The 23,916-nt window shown below is 36.1% G+C and overlaps 1 protein-coding gene across 3 annotated transcripts in view; it reads left to right on the top strand.

The window, feature by feature from the left end:
• Nucleotides 1-10,838, top strand: part of LOC150094451 (uncharacterized) — a 44,964-nt gene extending 34,126 nt beyond the window's left edge. The window contains exons 6-7 of one of the 3 annotated variants that reach the window (XM_090412179.1): nucleotides 3,462-3,585; nucleotides 10,015-10,838. In XM_090412179.1, coding sequence (XP_090268305.1) covers nucleotides 3,462-3,585; nucleotides 10,015-10,300 — 410 coding nt within the window. In that variant the 3' untranslated portion in view covers nucleotides 10,301-10,838. Of the gene's footprint in view, nucleotides 1-3,461; nucleotides 3,586-7,365; nucleotides 8,242-10,014 lie in introns of those variants that run through there. The other 2 variants (XM_090412178.1, XM_090412180.1) reach the window with 2 other exon arrangements.
• Nucleotides 10,839-23,916: the final 13,078 nt, after the last annotated feature.

The following is a 23,916-nucleotide window of genomic DNA, read 5'->3' as shown; positions in this document are numbered from 1 at the left end:
AGAAAACTGCAAATCAAACTGGAAGGGCATGGTCATTCCTTGCTCGAGTTAAGAATTCTTAGGGAATATTTAATTGAGAAGACCAAAAAAGGCGACGATACTTAGGACATGCTTATACCATGAAAGATTGCAGCTTTAAGATGTTCCGAAAAAGGACTTCTTTTCTCTAAAGATTTCGATATTGTGAAAATAAAAATGAGGTAGTTTTTTTTTCTGAGTGAAATAACAAAATTGGGAGCCCGAAGTTAACGAGGTCATTAGGACCCCACTTATAAAGAGAGGTTTAGAAATAGAATTTAAAGCTGTAGATGGATATTCTAGAAATAGTGAATTTGTGCCTTTTTTTTCTTTTCAAATGACAGAGACGTCATGTACTGCATTAGCGAACTATGAATTCAATTTATATTCAATTGAAGGAGAATGTTGTTGATATGCAAACATGAAAAATCAGATTTCTTTAAATATTGTAGTACGAATTACTGAAATTGCAAAAGCCTAAAAATAGGTCAGCGCCTCCGTAGCTCAATGGATATCGAATATATCTTTGATTGGAAATTTTTGAGGTTTTTGCACAAATTAGCATTCGTCCAAAAAGGTGTGTAAGTAAGATTCCGTATTGATCTAACAGTAACTGAATGGAGTGAGCGCAATAAGGACACTCTGATTATAAGTTTGTCTTCTTAGGAGTGGTTTGGATATATTGGGATTTCGAAGTTAATAGATAAATAACCAGGCAAAGAAACGAATTTCAAAAAGGCAGACAAAACAGTTATTAAATTTGGAGCACATTTCTCCAGAATAATCGGGAAAATGTCATCAACAAGAGACTTCTTGATTTCCAGAAGAGAAAAGAAGAAATATGAAAAGGGTTACTGATGCAAAAAAAAAAAAAAAACTGGAGGAAAAGAAAGATGTCTGATGATTTTTCCTTATGGAGTAGCACTACAATAGCATTATCCATGCAAGATTTTAATAAGTTACAAATAGTTTTAGCAGACAACCGGACTTCAAACTGACATCATGTAGGATTCATGTTCTTTGATCCTTTCAAAATCAGTTCTTGTTGTCCTAATAAAGTGATTTCTTGTTAACTGTTTAAAATTTATAATTTGACCAGATTTCAATAAAATGTAAATAAAATGTTTGTTTCCATCTTGAACACTTTATGGAAAACCAAGGATTAGGTGAGGGGTGAGAATTTGACTTGGGACGGGAAACAAATTTCTCATTCATACAGGAACCGTTTCAGCGATTTCATTTAAACAAGAAAATGAACAGAAGCAAGATCGTTATACCTGATAATTTTTAAATGCAAGACAACAGTGAATGAGGACAGCAGTGTTTGTGTGAGTGCACTTCAAAGAAGATTTATCTCCCATGGAGATTAATAAAAAAAAATGAAGAGGATTAGCCTATAAATAATATCATAGAACGAAAAAATATTTTAAGCCAAGGCATTCAAACAGAAAAAATCCTAAGGGTTTGACACTCAGATTTAGAACGAACACATGTAAAAATCAATACAATACTACATAAACTTTCCATCGGCGATTTTTCTCAAAATTAGTCCATTATTTGTAAGGACTCCAGTATTGTCGGATGCTGTTTCCATTTTCTGAGTAGCTTCTGACTGCCTCAATCCACCTAGATTTCTATCTCCCTCTCGGTCTTTTTCCTGCCGCCACCAAACTCATATTTTTGTGCAGTGGATTACAAAGCTACCTTTCTCCCAACCCCTCGGGATGTGATGCATTTTTCTTTACTTGATTTTTCATGGTCGTTATGTAAGTTTAGTTGAAATTTGAAGATGTAGTAATGAATCGTTTGTTATATATGAAGAATTTCATCCAATTCATGACCGTCGAGCTGATCTCCTTCACTGATGCTGATTCCATCTGTTTTTCACTGATTTTGGATATATATTTACCAGACAACGTTCAGCTAACATCCTGGAATACAGACACCGAGTCTTTCCACATATACTTCCACAGACCATATTCATCCGTGCTCACGTCTAATGCCACCACTGTTCAAGAAAGCTATGAATACCAACTCCAACCGACCACTATCATTTCACAGGCCAGTCACACTAATTACTTCATCATTCATCTCCACTTGTTATCTTGTGGAGGGACTACTGGCAATATTTTCCACCAGGAAAAAGCATTTAACAAACTTCTCCTGTCTGCCTAATCCTTGCTCACCCGCCTTAGGAGAGATGGTCATAAAATGTGATAAAATAAATTATTTCCGTTGTCAAGATTTTCAAAAGGATACATCTAATGCCTCAGATTAAACTCTTTTGGACGATTCTGACTTCAGCTGTTATCATTTTTTGTGGGCGCGGAGAGGAGGTAGTCAAGTGTTTTTTCGAAATTTTTCTTGTATAAAGTTCAATATTAATTTCATGATCAAAACTGATTAAAATCCAGTCTTGGTATGCTGAATGAAATGAAATTGTTACTTTTGTATTACACAGCAAAATAATTATTGTTTACGGCAAATCAAACAGTCATAAAATTAGCGCACAGATTTTTTTCAGCAGGTAAGATCTTAATATCACCTCACGGAATCAAAATTGAAAAACTGAGTGGAAAGATACAGCGACAGACATGCTTTAATTAATCAGCTTAACTTTTCCTTATAGAAAGCACGCTAATACAAGCCTATTATAGTTCGCCCACCGATTAGAGCTCCTTCGACACTTCTGCGCATCTCAGAAAAAGGAGAATCCATTCCGATAATAGGGTAATCAGTCTGTATTGTGGGATGAGTTGTTTATTATTACCGGTCAGAAAATTAACTTCTCTTTTATGATTATTGTAGTTAACGCTTGTATAACAGTTGGAAATTTTTACCTATAAAGCACGTGATTTCGCGTGTTAGCGACCAATTCGTACGTCCTTCATTTCTTTCTCCCCTTCAGCATGAATCGACTATTCTTGGAAAGACGCGAAGCAGGGACCTACAAACGGTGGGCGAACTATAGTTATACGCAGCATTATGTGTGTATTCTCACCCAGTTTTTAAAGGGAAGAACAATTTTTGTTGCATTAAAATACATTTTTTTTACAAAAAGAAAGTATCAAGAATTATTTTTTATTTCCGTCTCCTAAGTGACATCATGGAGCCTCCGTAATTCAGTCAGTACAGACGAAGCTTTTTGGGTCGGAAAGACCTGGGTTCGATTCTCGTCCATGACGTGAGGAACCTTTAGTTTTTTTTTTCTCCCGGTAACTAGGATTTTTCATCCCACAAAAACAGGGACCATATTCAAACTGGTTCCGTGAACACACAATGCTGCATACACAGGACACACCGGGAGGCATAGGGCCAACCACCTTATCCTCGAAAACGGTCGCGGTTGTCAAAGTGCACAGCTAAAGAACCTCAGTGGCTCGTGAAGAGCTTAAGACAAGTGACATCATACTGTTAACTCTTTTTCCCCCTTTTTTTTTTAGATAAACTTGCCTGTTTCGCTGAAGTCAAAGCCGTCTATGATGTATGCAAGAAACAATTTGAAACGAAACAAACGTCAATTAAGAAAGCTTTCAGCGGTGAAACAGCCGAACATAGGATATGTTGGTACGTAGATCATTTTCTTTTTGTATGTGTGTAATATTTTACGTCATCCTAAGTGTCATCTCAAGTTGGCAATTTAAAATATGACTTTGAGTTTGTTTGTTTTTTTAATTAAAATACTTTCGAAACAACAGAAAATTAATTTCCCCAGTTTTACTACGAACAGTAGAAATGTGTGATCCTGGGCTATCGAAGTCTTAAATTGTTTTTTTAACAGTGTTTCCCCCCCACACACACACACAATTGGAAAAATATCTTCTCTTTTATCTTTTTCTTCCTCGATGATGCATGAAGTAGCCAGTGCTGATAAATTGAATCTATTTCTTTTCACAAGAATGCAATTGGATGACAGCTTTTAATAAAGTACAGTACACAGTTTTGACACAGCATGAGAAATTCATGAAAGTCTGAAAACATCTTTTTAGTGTATAAACATTCCTGTTATATAAAAATAGCCGGTAAATGTTTCATTTTGGTCTTATCTTTCGTTCTTGTTGCTACTCGACGTGATTGATTGATTCACATAACGCTGTGCGCGCACCAAATTTATTTTTCTCTATTCAGGACGATTTTTTTCAATCTGTGCAGCTCTCAATATTTCTGAATAGCTAACATCGATGGTAGTAAACATCATTTTTAATATTCAATATCGAAATCAATAAAGAATTGGCTTAAAAGCATGCGTGTATTCGAGACGTCATCAATCGTCTCATCCATCTGCACTACAAACCAACCGTTCTGCTTCAGAGATAGTTCTGCAGTTTTACGTTATCGATATGATTGGGAGAAACAAGTAATAGCAAGCTTATTTTTTATATAAAAGCACCCTGTTTAGGATATACTGAATCTAACAGCATGGACGATTGTGAGAACATGTATCCTCCATTCCCATAACTTCGAACTTTTTTCCAGAACATTGTGTCAAATAACAAGGTGCTGCATGACGATTTGGGAGATCATCTTCGTGCAAATGAAATTATCTGCTCAATATTTGTTGTTTTAGTAAGGCGTATTTACGTGAATCCTACCCATCAAACATTGTAAACGTATAGTACATCAGTATCGTTGGGCGGGCTAAAGGATAATCCGGGAATCTTGCTTATAAGGATCAAACATAGCAATTTTTCAAGATAATACATACCTGCCTCTAGTGCTCTCGCATCGGATAATAATAAAAAAAAAAACGCTATCTACCATCAGTCAACTTAAGCATTCATGCTAAGACAGGATTCGAACAAAAACGGACCATTGATCACTTATTCACCCTGTCAACCAGGGCCAACAGATTTACAAGGCGATTATACTGTCTTTGTAAACTACATATACCGTACTCTGGTAGATTCGCATCACATGACAAAAATATGACTCTTCGAGAGGAAAAGTCATCTCGAAATTAGCGAAATAATTTTTAGTTGAAAAGTTGGGCCCTTTTTTTCCCTCCCTTAAAGAAACAATGAACTTATTTCGACATGTTACAGATTTAGTTAATAATATAAAATTAAAAAAAAAAAGTAAACTAGATGGGGCTCACTAACATTATTACACATCCAGAATAAGATTAGAACATTACCAAACATGCAGATACTTATCATTGGATCGTTCGATATTACATGACCATCTGTTCTCCTGATCTAATCTCAGTTGTTTTTTTTTTCTTTTGTGGTTAGCTATCAATGACCAAACTTCAGTTCCACCATTGGCAGGAAGAGATTAACATTTAAAGAAGAAAATATGAAACGCTGTTGGGAACCTTCATTATGAAATGCGGGAAAGACTCTGGCAAGAAAGTATCGCTTTGATGGGTACAGACACAGAAACGTTTCTGCACTAAATTCCATCGGTATACCAATACTAAGTTTCCATCGATGGTGTCATTTTGGATACCATTTATTAATATATATACACACACACACACACACACTACATTTATGAAACCTCAGATGATTTATTGTCATTATGCATTCATCGGAATCGAACTCAAGACTAACCGAAAGACGTCTCTCAAATGCATTACACAATTTCAGTTACCATATATGAAAGAGCCGCTATTCGGCCAGCCTTTCATTTGGTCGCTATTACGTTAGTCACTAACTCAGACTTTTGAGATATAAGAAATAGGCGGATATTATGGATGACAGGTGAGACATGAATATCAGCTTTACAGACTTCGAATGTTATTTCATCTATGCTGCTGGCATATCCAGATGCCATAGTGAGTTAACACTCAGAAGCAAATGCCTCGCCTTTTAGTTACAAATTTCTGGAGTTTGAATCCCATTTACTGCTGTAATTACAAAGCAACTGTGGTCACGAGGCCAATTATCTAAATAGGCGTGTTGTCTGATAAAGTTCCCCTGGAAGAAGAATCCCAAATCCCCAGAAGGAGAATTTGTCATCACCATATGAGACAGACCACATCTTGTACAGAAAGGAAGAAATATTTATGAAAGTTCTTAAAGTTAGGTGGATTTACACCGAAGTGACAGTGTTTTCCAAATGCAAAAGGACAATATCAGTGAAAAAGTCACTTTACAGCTTCTCCGAAATAAGCGTCATACACCCCTGTTCTACATTCATTACAACCGTGTAAAAACGATTTCTTATCCATCTTTCTATACGTCAGATATCTCATCAAGAATATGAAAAGGAAATCATTAAGACATTTTGTTTAGATGTTTAAATGATTACTTTAACTTGGTCTCCTTTCCTTTCTATCAAAAAATGACATTTTGATAGAATTTCGGACTATCAGATATAAGTGATGAATGTATACAAACAGTATTATATAAAGCCATTATTAGATATGTTCGTCATTCATGATGGAATTTACCGAAGAACTGTGGATGTAGACCTAAGTAGCTTTAGGTTCGGCGTGATAGCCGACTTTATCCCGTTGGGTATGCAAGTATGAGGGGAAAACTGTAGCGCTTTTGCATTGTTTACGCAGAATGTAGTAAAACTGAGTCAACCAACCAATCAAAACACATGTAGCCAACAGCAGTACCTTATAGCCACGATCTACTGATGTGACCATTGTGACAGCTCTTGTAGTAATCCCATCAGGCGTAATGAAAAGCAAAATACCATCGTACTCCAGGAGTAGGAAAGCAACTGATGACCTTACTGATTTCCACTCCTTTCAGTTAAAAAGAATCAGCAATAGGTACAACTGGACACTTGGTGGAAAAAGATGCGGAATCTTCCATCTGTTCCATGCTGACAATGGGGTCAGAGTTGGCAACAGCAGCATGAATAAAACCATCGTGCGGACTACTATCCGGTCACGCACGTATCTTAATGTGCAATTTTTTATCCACCTGCTAACTATTACTTTCTGCAGCAAAAATGGCGATATCACAACGCAGAAATTATTGCAGGAGTATGAAAACCGACTTTATCACACTTCATTGTTTTAGGATCAGAATAATCCTACAAGTGAATAAATTGTGCCTGCACAGATCACAAATTTGTAAGTTCCCCAACGACAAAATTTCGCTAGCGACTTACCCTATATACTCCTCGTTTAAAAACTTAGATGTCTTAAGTAAAAACCTTTCCAATGCTATGACATGCGCTGTCAAATCCTAAAATGACTATCTCCTCACCCGTCCGGAAATGGACTTGTATTTGTGTGTGGCTTAGTCACTCAAGAAATCAATATGGTATTCAAAGACAAAGAAATGGTAGTTTTCGGTGCACTTTCTCTGCTATACTGTATTTTTGTTTCAAACTGGTATTCGACGTCCCATTAATTTGCTGTATTTGTTTTTTTTTTCTTTACAGTGCTGCTGCAGATTTCATGAACTGTGTAACAGATGAAGGAAAAAAGAGGTGCCCCAAAAATGAAAAGGTCCTAAATAAAATTCGCGATCTTGTGTTATCAGTAGTCGGACACAAGTGCAAAGATTATTATGGGGATAGCAAGAAGTGCTCGGCTTGTGGAGTGCGGGGAACTTCATTAATAGTGACAACCGTTGTAATAATCAGAATGGCTTTCAACCACTTGTTGTAAGACAAAACTGTTGGAGTGTAGAAGAAATCTCCATCATAAAGTGTTTGCCCACCATCGCATAGAATTGCTTTAGGGAAGTAGCCAACAGCATTTTCTCTAACTTTGTGCAATTATGTTGAATTCCATGGACGAGATTCGTCGCATTAAGATATCCACTAGACACATCCCTCTCATGGCTTTATTATCCCGTGCACATCGCAGCCTATTAATAGTCCAAGCAACTGTTATACAGGAAAGAAACTAACCTGTTAGGGTTGTAAGGAAATCGTATTTTAAGCAAAAGAAATGAGAAACTCTTTTTATGAATTAATAATCAAATTTGATAGATCTATTTGATGGGGCATTTGCCATAATTATATGAATAAAAATAACATTGCCCTTTGAAATATACTAATAATCTCAAAAAAAAAAAAAAAAATTAATGAAAAGCTCACCAGCTAACTGTTGTGCAATGATGTACAATAACGGCCAAAAATCCTTGTAGTTTTAAATGCGTAAGAGACTACTGGCTCATTTAATCTTATATAATTCAGCATCCAAGCTCTGCAAATAGCTTAGATGCTGCCTTTCATTTTATGTAACATGTGAGTTCCCCAAGCAAAGATTTTGCCAAGAAAGCCGTCCATTAAACTATTACAAACATCCAACAGACGATCTCTTTATTTCTGTAAGCGTTTGATTCACAGTTCCTCTCCCCCCCCCCTCCTTCTTGGTATTAAAAGTGAAGTCACTTGTTACAAGAGATCTTGCTTAACTAGTAGCTCAACTTGTTAAGCTACTAGTTAAGTAGCTTAACTACTAGTTAACTTCGCTCCTACACACATTCTTATTTTCCAATGCAATAAAACTTCCGAGTAACAAATAAATAATTATTTCTTCTAAGAAAACAGTAGCCATGCGAATTTCTTCCTTGCATTATGTGAGAAAATTTAGTTTCCATGAATCTGACTACTGTACATCACATGAAGTTTCTTTACCGGATGCTTAAATTTGACTGTTCTCTATTTGTAGTGAATTCTGATTTTAGCTTTTCCCGTTAGCATTAAACTTGGTTACCAACTCATTCATGAAGATCTCATGCAAAAAAGAGTTACGGCCATTTCTTAGATGTGATTAGAGAATTCGAATCTGTAAGTTGTTTGAAATCTGTGAATATTTCTGTTTGGTTAAAATTTAACCAAACAATCTAAAAAATTTCGCAATAAACCAACATTATGACGAAATTCTCTTATGATTCGCTATCATTTTCTCTTATTTGCTTATAAATTCAAGTTTTGCTAAAAAAGCAAACCTGATAAAAGTATTGAATCGGCGTAAAAATGCAATATCTTATAAGAGTGCTAATTAGTCTTTGGCTGTGGGTTCTGTGCTTGTTTGATGGTTTGACACACAGTAAATCGATGGCCATTGCAATGGTGTAGTACTCTACCAAAGAACCAAAAAAAGTTTCAAATAATTTTAAGGTAGTTAACTTGCCCATAACGCCTTGCTGGAGATATATATACATATATACACACTAGTTACTAACATATACGTAGTTTGATGGTGTAAAAAGAAACGCGACCGTTTCAGCAGAGGAACTGGTCACCGCCAGCTGACTGGAATGTACTCAAATTTTGCAAATTTTGCAAAATGTACTCAAATTTTGCAAATTCTGAACATAATCGGGATTTCAGCGTTTAAGACTTCCCAGCATTAGTCCTTTATTAGCATAACGAGGTGTACCAAAATGAACTAAATTTCCCATTCTTCTTTTTCCAGTCGTGAGGACAACGTGGTATTCGCCATTCAGTTGGGAAGCCTTCAGTTTGAATCTCGTCTAGGATGTGAAGAACTTCATAAAAAGTTTTTTCAAGTGAAGTGAATCAGCCAAGGAAGCATGATTTTAGTTCCTGGCAAGGTTTTTTTTTTTTATTATTATTCTTCCAAAACGAGTGAACTGATTAGAAGAACAGGCTGGTCTGATTGCTTTGGCCGTTATTCCAACCAAATCAAATTCCTACCCTTTGTATCCACGACAACTCAATTACAAAAGAATGACTTGCAGTTATAGATAACACTCGTTTACTACAGACGGCCATTAAAACGAAAGAATCGATCAAACAAGTCTTTCGTTTATAAACTGAATGGTATATGGACATCAGAATTTATTTTTTTTTTGTCAACATTCGACCGATTGTGTGTGTATTTGTATGTGTATATATCATTTGGCCATACTTATTTGGTTCTGTGTGTGTGTGTGTGTTTGAGAGAGGGCACCTGCGCACAAACTAATCAAAAAAAGACATTTCCTTATTGTCAATATTGCATTACAATAAAAGGAATGCTAGTTCTGGATAGGTGTTTCCTTGTGTATATATGTTTCATGCAGATGATCAATACAGACACACTAATTTCACGTATTTGTTTTATCTTTGCAGTGCTGCTGCACATTTCATGGAGTGTGTAAAAGAGGAAGCGAAAAAGAAATGCCCAAAAAATGAAAAGGCCATTAAGCACGTTCATAAACTAGTACAATCATTTGTGGGAAAGAAGTGTGATGACCAATATTATGAAGTACCGTGTACTACTACAACCAGTACTACAACCACTACCATGGCGAGTACAGTGACGCATTCGGATAGCGGATCGCAGAGAGTTTCAGTCTTAACGATAACCATTCTAATGTTCAAAATAGTATTCAGCCATGTGTTTTTTATAATATGAAATTATCGAAGTATAGAAATCTGTGCGTCATCCCATATAGAGTACAGTTCCTAGTCATGTGCGCACCACTCCCTCGAAAGAGATGCGTTAAGGTAGTCCACCAAATACACATCAATAGATCGTATCGAGTGCTCATCGCAACCTTGGAACAATCCGGACTACTGTTCAAGCAGGATGAGAAACCAACTTTGTAAAATCCGATTTGGAGTGTTTTCTTGATGGCTGTGATCCTGTTTTAAGAAACAGTGATCAAATGAGACAAGAAGATATTAAAGAACCAAATTTGTCATAACTGTTTGTTTGTTGCACTTGTTAAGCAAAAACCACAGCGCCATTCGAGCTCTACTAAGGAAACTCAAAAAGAAGAAAGCGGCGTAATACAAAGCGAATTATTTGTCTGCAGCGTTGTACAGTGACGTGAAAAATAGATTAGTCACTTCTGAAGTTAACATTCACTGTATAAGCTTATTAGCATTAATGCCATTAGCTTATTATCTTCCCATATTATAAAAATCGAGTTATATTCACCCTAAAGAATAATAAAAATGCGACGACGACTTTTTTTTTTTCAATAATTTACCACCTTTTGCTATGCTTTTAGTATAACAAAAGATTCTATGTGAAATTGTTTACTAAAGAAGGCTTTTCAGAAGCATCACAGCTGTCCTTTGGGACAGTGGCGACGTTGAATGAACAATTAAAAAACAGAATTTCTACATTTACACGTATACAAAATGATTCAGATGACATTTTGCAGCCTATAAAACAAATAGTTCTTTATTAAAAATCTTATATTCATCGTTCAACATCTGACAAATACATATTTTTCTTCTTTTTTTTTAAATTTTTAACATAAATATTAGAACTTCTAGGAATAACCTCTTTCTCTCACTTATCCATGTGAGAAATCGTTCCTATCTCTCTCATTAATGTCTCACCCGTACATAATCTCTTTTTACCAGTTTAGCAGGACATGTAATTCAAATTTTCTGAGCACTACTGACATAATATTTCGTCCTCATATCCCCTCGCCTGTCAGCCTCTGGTACCTCCCCAGTTTTTTTTTTTTAATTATTATTTTTATTCACATCGTCATGACTCTCGAAATACAGGTGAAAATTATACAGTGAAAATTTCTTAGTGGCCCTTTCATCATTGCGTTGAGTCGTGTTCCAAATTCCAATTTAACGAAACTCTTGAAACAATCTCTCCTATATCCTATGATCTTTTGCTCCGTCCATTTTTTTCCATAGCAGTTCTGCAATGAAGTACACTATTCGGTAACCTGACTTGATGAACCAAATGTCAAGTTATTGAATAACGTACCGAATAATAACGTTGGACTGATATCTTAACTTCATCTACGCAAACCGTTCCAATCTTGCACCATCTGCAAACAACCGAGTATTTCTTTTAAGCCATATCAATACTGTTTATTAGAAATATGCACCTGCTAGAAATGGTAGGGGGATGCATTTTTCATTGTTCTTCCTATTTTTATCCCCCATAGGGACACACTAAAACAAAGCCGATGAGGTCTTGAACTTCCAATTTTTCAATTTAACTTCAACATATTCGCTTCTGTGATCTACACACGTCTTCCAATATTCGGCTAATTTTATGATTATCACAAAATAATTCTGCGTCGTATTGACGAACTATGTTCTTAACGCTGTTGTGACTACACCTGACACGAAGTGATGTCTTCTCGAATGTTCTTCCGCAGTCATTTGTCTCGTGAAAAGGCTTGTATTACTTATGTTGGAGTAAAGCACGCATGCGTACCTTCAATTTTTTCAACGTAGCGCTTAGTACGTTGTGGTACTAAGCGCTACGTTGAAAATTTCGCTAATGTATCTGCGTTGGGAAGTATGCCAAGGTTTGCATCACAGCCGTTCACACCAGCCCAAAAGATTTCAACAATACTGGCTTTTTTCCCAAGTTCATTCGCCGAGAATGTCAGTTGCCGACATTCTTCAGCGAATTTCACCCACCACCAAATAAAAAACAATCCCTACACTGTTTTTCAATATCGCTCATCCGACCACCAGCGCCATTTTTCACTGTTATGATTTAAGAGTCCTCTAGTGACAGAACTGCGAATATTCATAACATGTAAAAAATGACCAGTTTAGCACTACCATTTAGTTATGCTTCTTAAAAAAATAAATTAAACGTCATGCTCTTGTAATACAAAGAAAATACAGTTGAATTTTCGAAAAAAATAAAACTGCCTGTAGCCGAAGCACCTCACTAACAATATTGTTTTCCATTAACAAAGAATCAAGTCCCATCTCCATCAAATACGGTAGAGCGTATTTGATGGAGATGGGATTTAATTAAGTCAGTAGTTTACTCGCAATGTTCTCTTTGGCAGTCAAACTTTCTCCACATGCTCATGAAATGAAATAGCGCCATATAACCCCTGATTTATTTATGTTTCTATTTTCCCTGCAAAAGACACTCTTCAAATTGGAAGTTTATTTTGCACTTGGTTAGACTATAATAAATTTAGTTTAATCCTTTATCCAAATGCAAGCAAACAAAGTTTGCGCCTGAAAATATCTTCAGGACTGGGGTAATGTTGTGCAACACCAGCTAAATATGACCTCTCCTATTGCTTCTGCCTTAGTATCTCCATGTTTGGGTCTGCCTCCCACTGACGAGACCTCAATAAAGGTCGAAACCAGTCTGGTTAGTGGCCCTTCCCTTAATGCATAATATACATGTCCGCAAGGAGATGTGCTTTGCAATATAGGAGATACTGAAACACGGAGTGATGAGAGCTTGGTCCACCTTTGCTCGGAGTTGCACCACCTTACCTCAGTCCTGAAGATATTTTCAGGCGCAAACTTTGTTTGCTTACACTTGGATAAAGGATTAAACTAAATTTATTACAATCTTCAAATTACTTGAGATACCATTATTATTGGAAAGAGGCATGGCCATCATACAAAAAATCAAGGAATACTTTTAGTCAACTGGTAGGTTTTTATTTGTGTGTAACATTCCCTCGGGATGAACAAAGATCTTACATCCTATTACATTTAGTTCACTACAACAGTTCGCAGCGAAGTTACTACACTGGTCAAGACCAAGACGAATAATAAATCAGTGATTGTTTTAAATATACAGTATTATGTTCAAAGAAGCATTGGGGCAGTAACATTTCAGAGAAAAATTATACAAACCCGAATAGACGAGTGGGACCTTAATTTATCTCGGATCACATTTCCACCCTTCAAAGCATATTCTTCAGTTTTTGATAACATAAATTTGCACTATTCTTCCTTCGACATCACCACCCGTGCAATTACCATGTCACCACGGTCCGCTTTAAATTCATTGTGCCCCAAAATACATCTGCTTCATTACCTTTCTCCATACACAATTCACAGTGAATGTTACTTGGTGAAGCCCCTTTTGCATGCAAAATAATAATTTTACTGACACCTGTTTTGGACCGCACTCGCACTGTAGTTGCCATCTTCCAACAAGAATTAGCTGTGAAGCGACAGTAGCGCCACGCTGCAATGGCGGTCTCTTGGAACGTTATTAACGGATCTATCTGTCCACCGTGATTTATCTCATTCCCTTTCACCATTATTAAAAAAAAAAATAAATGGGTTACCTTACTTTTCGGAAACCCCTCGTAATAGCGAATGATGTCGCTATGCGAGAATTATATTAAAAACATGGCCTTTATTGTTACAAACACATGTCATGAACTCAATGCAACATCTATGATGAGTTGATCGCATTGGTTACCCTTAATCCAGAAATATTTATTGAGACGAAAGTTCTACTGAAGGAGTCGATTGTTAGTTGTAGAGTGAAGCAATGGAATGGAAGTTAAGGTCTCTCGAAAAAGGGAAAAAAAAAAACATTTAAAAAGTTTTTGTTTTAGGTACAACAAATTAAATTCCATAACGCAGCGCTTCATTTAGTGATTGAGAGACAAGTATAATAAATTAATTTAATATTTTGAAAACGTTTAATGACTGTGCATGGCAAATATTCCGTTTAATTGATAATATTTAGATTAGATTTTAGGCCCTCCGGGCAAGTATAGTATTAAGTTGTGATGTTGATCAGTGACCTGTTAATAACAGACACATTTTTGTGTGCGCGCTATCTTGTGTACTGCTCCGAGTTCATTCGTAATAAAAGCAAACCAGTCAACCATTTTATTCAAGCAGATTTTCTGCGCACAGTGGAATTCACTTTTACGTGAATCGGTACACGAAAAGCTGAAATCATATCACACTTTAGTACTATTCAGTATTATTATTACCTAGCACCTCCAGGGAGTCGAAGGACTCATCAAGGGAGGTCACCTACTCCACAACTCTCCGTCACCACCACTCAACTACGTTCATCATCTACACCAACCCCATCTACCGCTGACCACCACTAGTATTTTTCACAAACATCCATGCCCACGGTGGGATTCGAACCCACAGCCTTTTGGCTGGAGAGCAGATACGCTACCCACTCGGCCAGGCTGGCCGAGTGGTTAACAGGATTAATTTCCAAAAATTGGGTCACAACGGTTTATTACACTCATATTTCATGCCTCTACTTTTTTTCCCCCTAATATACCTGAAAAGAGAAGCTCGGGTACTAGTCATTATTATTATTGTTTCTAGATATGGTCAACGTGGGAGATCTGCTAACACCCACCTAAAAGAAGATAAATACATCTGTCGCCTGATATAAGTGTGGTTCTGTCGGGACTTGCGGACCATACTTTTGACACTTTGCACAGAATCAAAAGGAAGGAAACTACTATGCTTCACCGCAGCAAATACAAACTTGATTTCTTTTTTTTTTTTTTTTAGAATCAGAAGCAGATAAAAAAAAAACTAATCTTAATACATAATATGACTATATTAAACTTGAAGATTTGGCAAACTTAAATTCTTAGGCTTTCACTGTCCACTAATTTTTCCACTTTTTGTTTTGTGCATATTTTCGCAATTTTAATGTTCCCCCTGTCGATGTCTGATTGACTGTGAAGAAATATGCGATCAGTTAAACTAGTGTTTAATTGTGTGCTGTATTCATTCCTTTAAACTTATAATAAGCGGAATCTGTTTCTTAATCTGCAAATACTCAGTGATTCGACATTAATATTCCTAACAGCTAAACTGAAAAGCAACAAATATGCTCTATTTCAATCCATCTTCGATAAATCATCGTATTTATTGGGTTAATGGTTAATTCAGTTAAAAAAACTTCTAAAAAGAAAACGATCATGGAATCAACGGCTAACTGAAGCAATATTTACCACTTCCGTTTAAACAGCCTAATGGCTGTTTAAATTTCCGTTTAAACATGAGTAAGAGTTTAGCATATAAAGTCACTATTAAAATCAAATTCATGACATCTGATATAAAATAAACCAATCAAAAGCGATTTTTTAATTTTTTTTTTCCAAACTAAAATTAAGGGTCGTAACAGGCGAGTTGATTTCTTGCAGCAACGTCAGAAATCGCACCACACATCCAATTTCGACCAGTTTTTCACGACTTACCAACTTCACATAAAAAACATGACCACTTAAATTAGATTAGTGTTTTACTTGTTGAGAATGTGAAGCTGGATAACCGGTAAAAGATACTGAACAAACGAATATGGTCTAGCAATTTGCGACTTAGTCAACTAAACTGTTGTGTCTTAAACCAAAAATAGATTAAAACATGATGAAATTGCATCGGGCTGGGGCGTTGTCCAGTTCAACAAGCCCCCCCCCTGCTGTTTTCGTCGTGGAACAGGATGAACAGTGAAAAATCAGCTTCTAGGACAAACGTAACAGAATTGATGGGTACAATCCACATACGAAGTATGAACGGAGAAAAAAGTCGAACTAACAGAAAACTAGAAATGTACCACGTGGACATAATATGTTACTGAGATAAAAAAAAAAAACACTAAACAAGCGGGATCCTATTATATAATAAATATACGATTATATATATTTAGGAAATAATGATCCAAGAAAGAAAAGAGTAGCGATAGCATTCAACACTGAACATGAAGATACTCCTTGATTGGAAGACAATTTCAATAAATTATTTGAGCAAGCTTCATAATTGGAACTGGACAATGAAACGTATTTGTACGTATGGTCCCACAGAAGGTTTTCCTGAGGTATTTTTCCAGTAATTAGTCAACTTTTTTTGTTGTAGATCTGAAAGGAAGAGTAGGATATGAATATCAGACATATAGAAATAGTTTCGGAAAATTTCAGTAAAAGGGCAAAGCGAATAATAATGGAAAGTACCTGCTTCATTCCTGTTCAGGACACGTTCTAGTCATCACTAGCACCAACAAAAGTTCCAGTATAAACATGTGCGCCAATTCACATGAAGAGAAGACACAAGAGAATGGGGATGGAGGAAGTTTGTTGCCCACGTTAACATTGATCGTGATATCTTCACGCTGGTTCAGGACAAGAGTATACAGGAGATTGGAAACAGGAAGTGATTACCACTTAGTTTTGAGCTGGAAAAAAATATATTTAAAAGATAAAGCTTTAAAGACTTAAAATTGAACAGGTTATGGATATGAACTGTAGACACCTATACAAATTATTCAAGAAAAAAAGTTCGTAAACAAGAACAAAACCTTGGAGTCTCAGTGGCAAACAGGGATAGAAAAACAAAAACTCCATAATGGACTCAAGGAGTTACAAAAGCAGTCCTGGAAAAGTAGAAAGTATGTTGAAAGCTCCAACCAAGCAAGTTGGCGGATGACTTAAGAGAATAAGAGCTGTATTATGCAAAAGTGGCTAAATAAAAGTCATAGGAAGACGTCGGTAAGAATATAGAAGGTAAATAACACTAAAGATAAGAATTATATATTTCCCAGCTTAAAATGTTCCAGGTAACATTTATCATAAGAAAAATTGTGAAAGGGGAACTTGAACAACCTAGGGTTCAGGCAAATACGGGTTTGTCAAGATCCGATTTTCCCGTTAAGAAAAATGACTGACAAGCCGTGAGTATATAAAGAAGGATCTGCATTATTTTTTTTTTTTTAATCTGAAAAGAGCATATGACAATGTTCCAAGAGAAAAGCTCTTCAGCACACTACAATTATATGAGGTAAATGAAACATTATACAGAGCAATAGTTTCAAATTTTTCAAAGAAATCAAAGTCGGCAATTAGAGTTGAAAGCAACATTAAACCCCTGATATAAGTTTGATATATCCGATATAAAGCTTAGCTCTTTTCTTTTGGCATGAAAATCAGCACTAAAAAGACCAAAACTATGAAAATAGTCAGGAACACAGAAAACTGAATGGAAAGCCAAGCCTATAAAACAAATCAAATATTTCAGCTATTTAGGCACAGTTTTTAGTGACCACGCAGGTTAACTCAGGAAACAGACAATAAAATACGAAACGATGCTATGGTGGGGGGCCCGATGAAAGAATTTGAAATAAAAGAAAAATTAACCCAAACACTAAAAACTTGTATAAGAGTGTTCACATCAATTTTAACTTGTGGATGTGAGAGTTGGGCTAGATATTTATATGCCCTCTCATATCCGTGGTCTTCTCCAGTCTTTGATCAACTGCTTTATTTAGCAGCTGATCAAAGACTGGAGACCACATATATAAGAGTAGAAAGAAAAATTAGGGAAATGAATGTGGCATTAATGGCAGAATCATATTAAAAATGAAGATGGAAGTTGACATCATCATTCAAGTATAAGTGAGCAGATTTAATCTAAGATAGTCTAGTCAACAGAATGAAAGGAAATGTCAGCAAAACAGGTGTTTGATGCCAAGATGACAAGAAAAGACTAAAATTCTCAGTCAGTGTCCTAGAAGACCGAAATATTAGATACGACAATATTAGAGTGCCGAGAAGTAATACACTCATTTGGAGGAACACTGTTGACAGGACATCAGTAACAATGCAAACTTTTCGTATAGTACGATCATAATATCAGGTTCGTCTCTTGAGAATATACATATCAGAAAACTGATGACGTCAACTAAAAACAATAAGTCAACATTATTGTTGCGGCTGAGCCACAAAAGTAATGCTAATAAAATGTCAGAAAAATAGCCTTTTGTCAACTGCAAACGAACACTTGATCTCTCTGTACTTGGTTCACTTTTTTGAATGTTTTTTCTTTTTTTTTTTTATGAAATTGTGGAAAAAGAAGTGCTGCATTCCTGATATTTCAGTGATAAAATGGCTCTCAATTAGATATCCAGTCTAAAAAAAGGGGGTAGAAATTGCGAGGTAACCATTTTCCATGATTTCCAAATCCGATCCAAAGAATTAATTGATTTCTTCAGAAACCAGGCCAACGTTAGTATCAATGAATCGGTAGCAATATAGGTTACTGACAATTCACCAAAAATTTATACTTTTTTTCTTGGAAGCGTGTGGCTCTACCACCCTGTTTATCAGTTCCACAGTTTTACAACGCAAATGACGGCTTGTACATCAGAGAAAATTTATCCAGTTACGACCAAACAACTTTCTGAGCTCCACGTGTCTCCTCAACGATCGTCATCGGTTCCTATCTCACACCTTTAAAAAACGAAGTCGCTCGACCTGTGTTACCTTAACATGCTTTACACGTTTGCTAGCACAAATGTCTGGGATCAAATTTTTCGTCATTATATTCAACATATAGATATTATTTCATGGTATACATCGATCGAAAGTAATATTTTTAAATTAATTTTAATCCTCAGAATATCTTAACTGAAATGATTAAATGTCTTCAATGAAAATTTATTGAAAAGGGAAAAATCAGTGCAGAATAACACAATATAAAGCAGTAGATGGATCGATACAGTTAAAGAATATAAATAACCAGCAACAACGCAGCCTGGTAGAATTTACAACTTTGTTATTCTTAAGCAAAATGTGGCAATTTCTGTAAATTGAGATTTGATTTGGAATATCGCATTTCATCTTTACCCGCTGTTTTTAAGGGAATGAGAAATATGAACAGACAAAATCAGGCAAATTTAAATTTGATGGTTTTCCTTTGTAAGTACTTTCTGGATTTCCCTGCCTTCAGTTTCCTTGGAACTGCTTTTTCATGACAGTCAAGTCCTCATTGAACCCTTTCTGTATTCCCCCCTCCTTTTGCTTACTAGGCTCGTCTGGAAGAAATTCATCAAGGAAATACATCTTTTTCGACTTACTGCCTGTAATTGTAACACGTGGAATATCTTATTACAGACTTAACATTACGTATTAGAGGGATGTTCTGACAAAATAACTCCGTCATTTTTCTAATTTTAGTTTGTCAAACTTTGTGTCATTCACAAGTGGTTGTGTTTGTCAAGAAAAATGTTTTTAGCTTGACTTATCCATGAGAATTTATTCCTTGCGAAAATGATATTCACTATTAGTACTGAGAATTTACAAATTTTCTCGTTAATCCCTAATGTCAAACGTTTGTTTAAAAAAAGACTGATTCGAATCTCATTTGAGCATTCTTCTGTCATTGAATAAAATTACGTTTATCAGACCAACTTTTCGAACATAATTATTGTGTCTAAACTGGAAAACTGATCAAATAATGAATAATTTTAATACAGTGACGTTAATGTAGTTTTTGTAGAATAGGAAACAAATTATGGATTTAAAAAATTAAATCATTCTACCTCCTCTAAAACACAATTCGTATAAAGAGCACTATGTGTTGTGTAGCGTCAACGTTATACATTAACTTCTTATTTTCTTACTATTTCTCTTATTTGAAATGACATACTTGAGCGATTACATATTAATATTAATTTAGCTAATCTTACGTTACCTGAATTATAATACGGAATCTGCTTTTTCTTCGATATGTCATCAAAACTGCGTTCTCTTATAATTTTCACAGAAAACAAATCAAGAAAATCAACTTGCGACACCGTTCTTCTATAATAAAAACCAATATCATCGCCAAATTAGACAGTCACCACACTAGCATGTCGGTAGCCTTCTCGCCCACTCACAAATGCAACCACATCATCGAGGTCTCGGTAGAAACGTAGTTCGGCGAATTATAAGAGGGGAGAGGAACAGAACCGTAATATGAATATGGAGAACTAGTATTCTGCTTTTTTTTTTTTTTTTTATATAGCCGAATGAAGCACGCGCTTTGTACTATTTCTTCCTTCTTTTTCACCAACATATTAAAACTGTGTAGATGACTATACATAATGCTCGTCTGTTTCAAGGTAATTTTTTAAGTAACCCCATAGCCGACTTGAAAATTTTAAATATTGAGCAGCGTATTTGCAAATTTCAATAAAAAGCAGTAGTTAATTTTTGCTACTCCTTATAACGAGCTAAGCTAAATAAATAAACATTTAGGCTTGTTCTAGCGGTAGTTGTATTTGACAGGATGTTGTGAAAGATTTCTTAAGGAAAAGAGTTGAGAGGTATCGGATGACGAATACTCTGAAGCCAGCATATTAGATCTGATAACTGCGCATGTTCTATAACTGCTTCGTCTGTTCTTCAAAAAAAAAACTACCTATCTCTATGAGGCCCTTTATATAGCTTCATTTGAAATGGCATAAAGGAGGCTTCAAGACAAATTACCGACAGATCAGGAGTCATTGTACTGAAGAAGTTGGTCAAGAACAAAATACAGGAATGAATAGACGGCCACATGGTTATGTGAAGGGTAGGTCGTGCCTCGGTAAATTGCTCACGTTTCATAATACGAGTACACGTATTACTCGTGTGGACTTTGCAAAAGCCTTTGACAGGATACCGCATGGAATTCTAATTAATAAACTGCGGCACATGGGGATGGATATAGGGTTGGTGAGGTAGATAAGAAAGTGGTTGATGGAGAGATAGAGATTAGTTTACTCGGGAGTAGAGTCCAGAAGAAGGCTTATAACTAGTGGTGTGCCAAAGAGCTTTTCTTGGGCCGCTACTATTTAATTTGTACATTAACGATATAGGAAAGGATCTGAGAGGAACTGTTCAGTTGTTTGCCGATGATGCAAAATTGGATAGAGCAATAGTTAGTACAGATGATGTTAAAATTTGCAGGATGATCTGTATAAGCTAGCAGTCTGGGAAAAGGAGAATAGTATCAGTTTAATTTGGCAAAGTGTAAGGTTATCCATTTTTGGGTAGAAAGGATTGATAGCTGTGTACCACGTTGATGAAACTGTACTCCAGGAAATTGAAGAAGCTAGAGATTTGGGAGTGTTAGTGGATAGGGAGTAAAAGTTTAGTGGGCACAGCAAAAGTTGCTAAAGCAGCTCATCAGGTTACTTGGTTACTGAAAAGTATTTTGACGAGCAGAGACAAGCAGGTTATTATTCCTCTTTATCGAGCCCTGATAAGATCCCATCTTGACTGAAAGGCGCAGATCTGGTCACCTAGGTTTCTTGGCGATGAGAATGAGGTGAAGAGGATCCAGAAGCGAGTTACCAAGATGGTAGCAAGTCTATGGAATGAACCTTACGAGAACAGGGTGAAGATTTGTGGGTTACAGAAATCGGTTGATAGGTGGAGAAGGGGTGATATGATTGAGACATTCAAATTACTGAGGGGTTTTTACAAGATTAATTCAGAGGAAATTTTTCAGAACACGCCTCGTGGTGGGAGAACTAAGAGCCATCCTTGAAAACCGAACGAGGTTTAGTTAGCAACGTGTTAGAACTAGATTTTTTGCTTGGAGAGGGATGAATGAGTGGAATAAGTTGCCAGTCTGTTATGGGTGCCATGGCTGTGAATGGATTCAAAGCAAAGTATGATAGTACTGAGCAAATGTTGGATAGTGCTTGGCATGATGGTTAGGACCTCCGTTGATGAGGCTAAGGACTATGGAATAGCGGTAATATAATAATAATTATACAATAATAGTGATTGTTAATAATTAATAATAATATTATTCATTATAATATATATAATAATTCATAATTATTATTATTATAATTTGGGGACTAACTGTGAATGCGAAATAAAAACGGAAAATATCTCAGTATTTTCTGGTCATGTTTGGAAGACTTGAGACATTGGAAATATTCTCTCAAGATATTCATCTGCCTATTCTTCGTATATTTTATTTTTTATTATATAAATTAAGTGGATATTAAATCCAACATCATTTCCAAGCCGAATACAGAATCTATAAAAGTTTCGTGCTAAAATTGACGACGAGTCGAATCTAATAGGAAGCACGCACGCGAGGCGAATATACCGGCGCTTTGAGCGTGCCTGCTTCCTATTAAATTCTGCTAGGACATCGGTTCCCAACCGGTGGTACGCGTAGGTTTCTTGGCGATGAGAATGAGGTGAAGAGGATCCAGAAGCGAGTTACCAAGATGGTAGCAAGTCTATGGAATGAACCTTACGAGAACAGGGTGAAGATTTGTGGGTTACAGAAATCGGTTGATAGGTGGAGAAGGGGTGATATGATTGAGACATTCAAATTACTGAGGGGTTTTTACAAGATTAATTCAGAGGAAATTTTTCAGAACACGCCTCGTGGTGGGAGAACTAAGAGCCATCCTTGAAAACCGAACGAGGTTTAGTTAGCAACGTGTTAGAACTAGATTTTTTGCTTGGAGAGGGATGAATGAGTGGAATAAGTTGCCAGTCTGTTATGGGTGCCATGGCTGTGAATGGATTCAAAGCAAAGTATGATAGTACTGAGCAAATGTTGGATAGTGCTTGGCATGATGGTTAGGACCTCCGTTGATGAGGCTAAGGACTATGGAATAGCCGTAATATAATAATAATTATACAATAATAGTGATTGTTAATAATTAATAATAATATTATTCATTATAATATATATAATAATTCATAATTATTATTATTATAATTTGGGGACTAACTGTGAATGCGAAATAAAAACGGAAAATATCTCAGTATTTTCTGGTCATGTTTGGAAGACTTGAGACATTGGAAATATTCTCTCAAGATATTCATCTGCCTATTCTTCGTATATTTTATTTTTTATTATATAAATTAAGTGGATATTAAATCCAACATCATTTCCAAGCCGAATACAGAATCTATAAAAGTTTCGTGCTAAAATTGACGACGAGTCGAATCTAATAGGAAGCACGCACGCGAGGCGAATATACCGGCGCTTTGAGCGTGCCTGCTTCCTATTAAATTCTGCTAGGACATCGGTTCCCAACCGGTGGTACGCGTACCCCCAGGGGTACGTGCTGGGTACACGAAAAATAATCAGTAATGGCGGAAAAACAAGTAAAGTAAACAAAATGCAAAACGTTAGTTATGGAACAATAAATGTTAAGTTTGAATCCCAGCTAATGGAGACGCTTCAAAACTAGCTCACATTAGCGAATGATTGTGAGGGCGTGGCTATGAACCCCTCCCCCAAACCATTCTTCTACCAATCATTATGCACACTTCATGCGTCACTTTGGTCATCCATCCTCCTTTCCAGAACAATCGCGTGTTACTAAGAAATAACCTTTGCGATAACGAACCTTCCACTGACTTCCATTTGCGACATTTCTAGAACTTCTCCAAAAATATAAATACATCCGTAGCAAGACTGTTTGATCAGTTCAGTTATTGACTGAGTATAAGTAAGTGCATCATCTTAAGAAGTGTATTTAAAAACAGCTATTTTAAAAAC

The sequence above is a fragment of the Typopeltis vanoorti genome, chromosome 22 (genome assembly GCF_054136105.1).
Source record: "Typopeltis vanoorti isolate ZY-2024b chromosome 22, IOZ_Tvanoo_1.0, whole genome shotgun sequence".
Taxonomy (NCBI): domain Eukaryota; kingdom Metazoa; phylum Arthropoda; class Arachnida; order Uropygi; family Thelyphonidae; genus Typopeltis; species Typopeltis vanoorti.
Note: the sequence above shows the minus strand (reverse complement) of the source record. Positions and strands in the feature narration are given on the sequence as shown.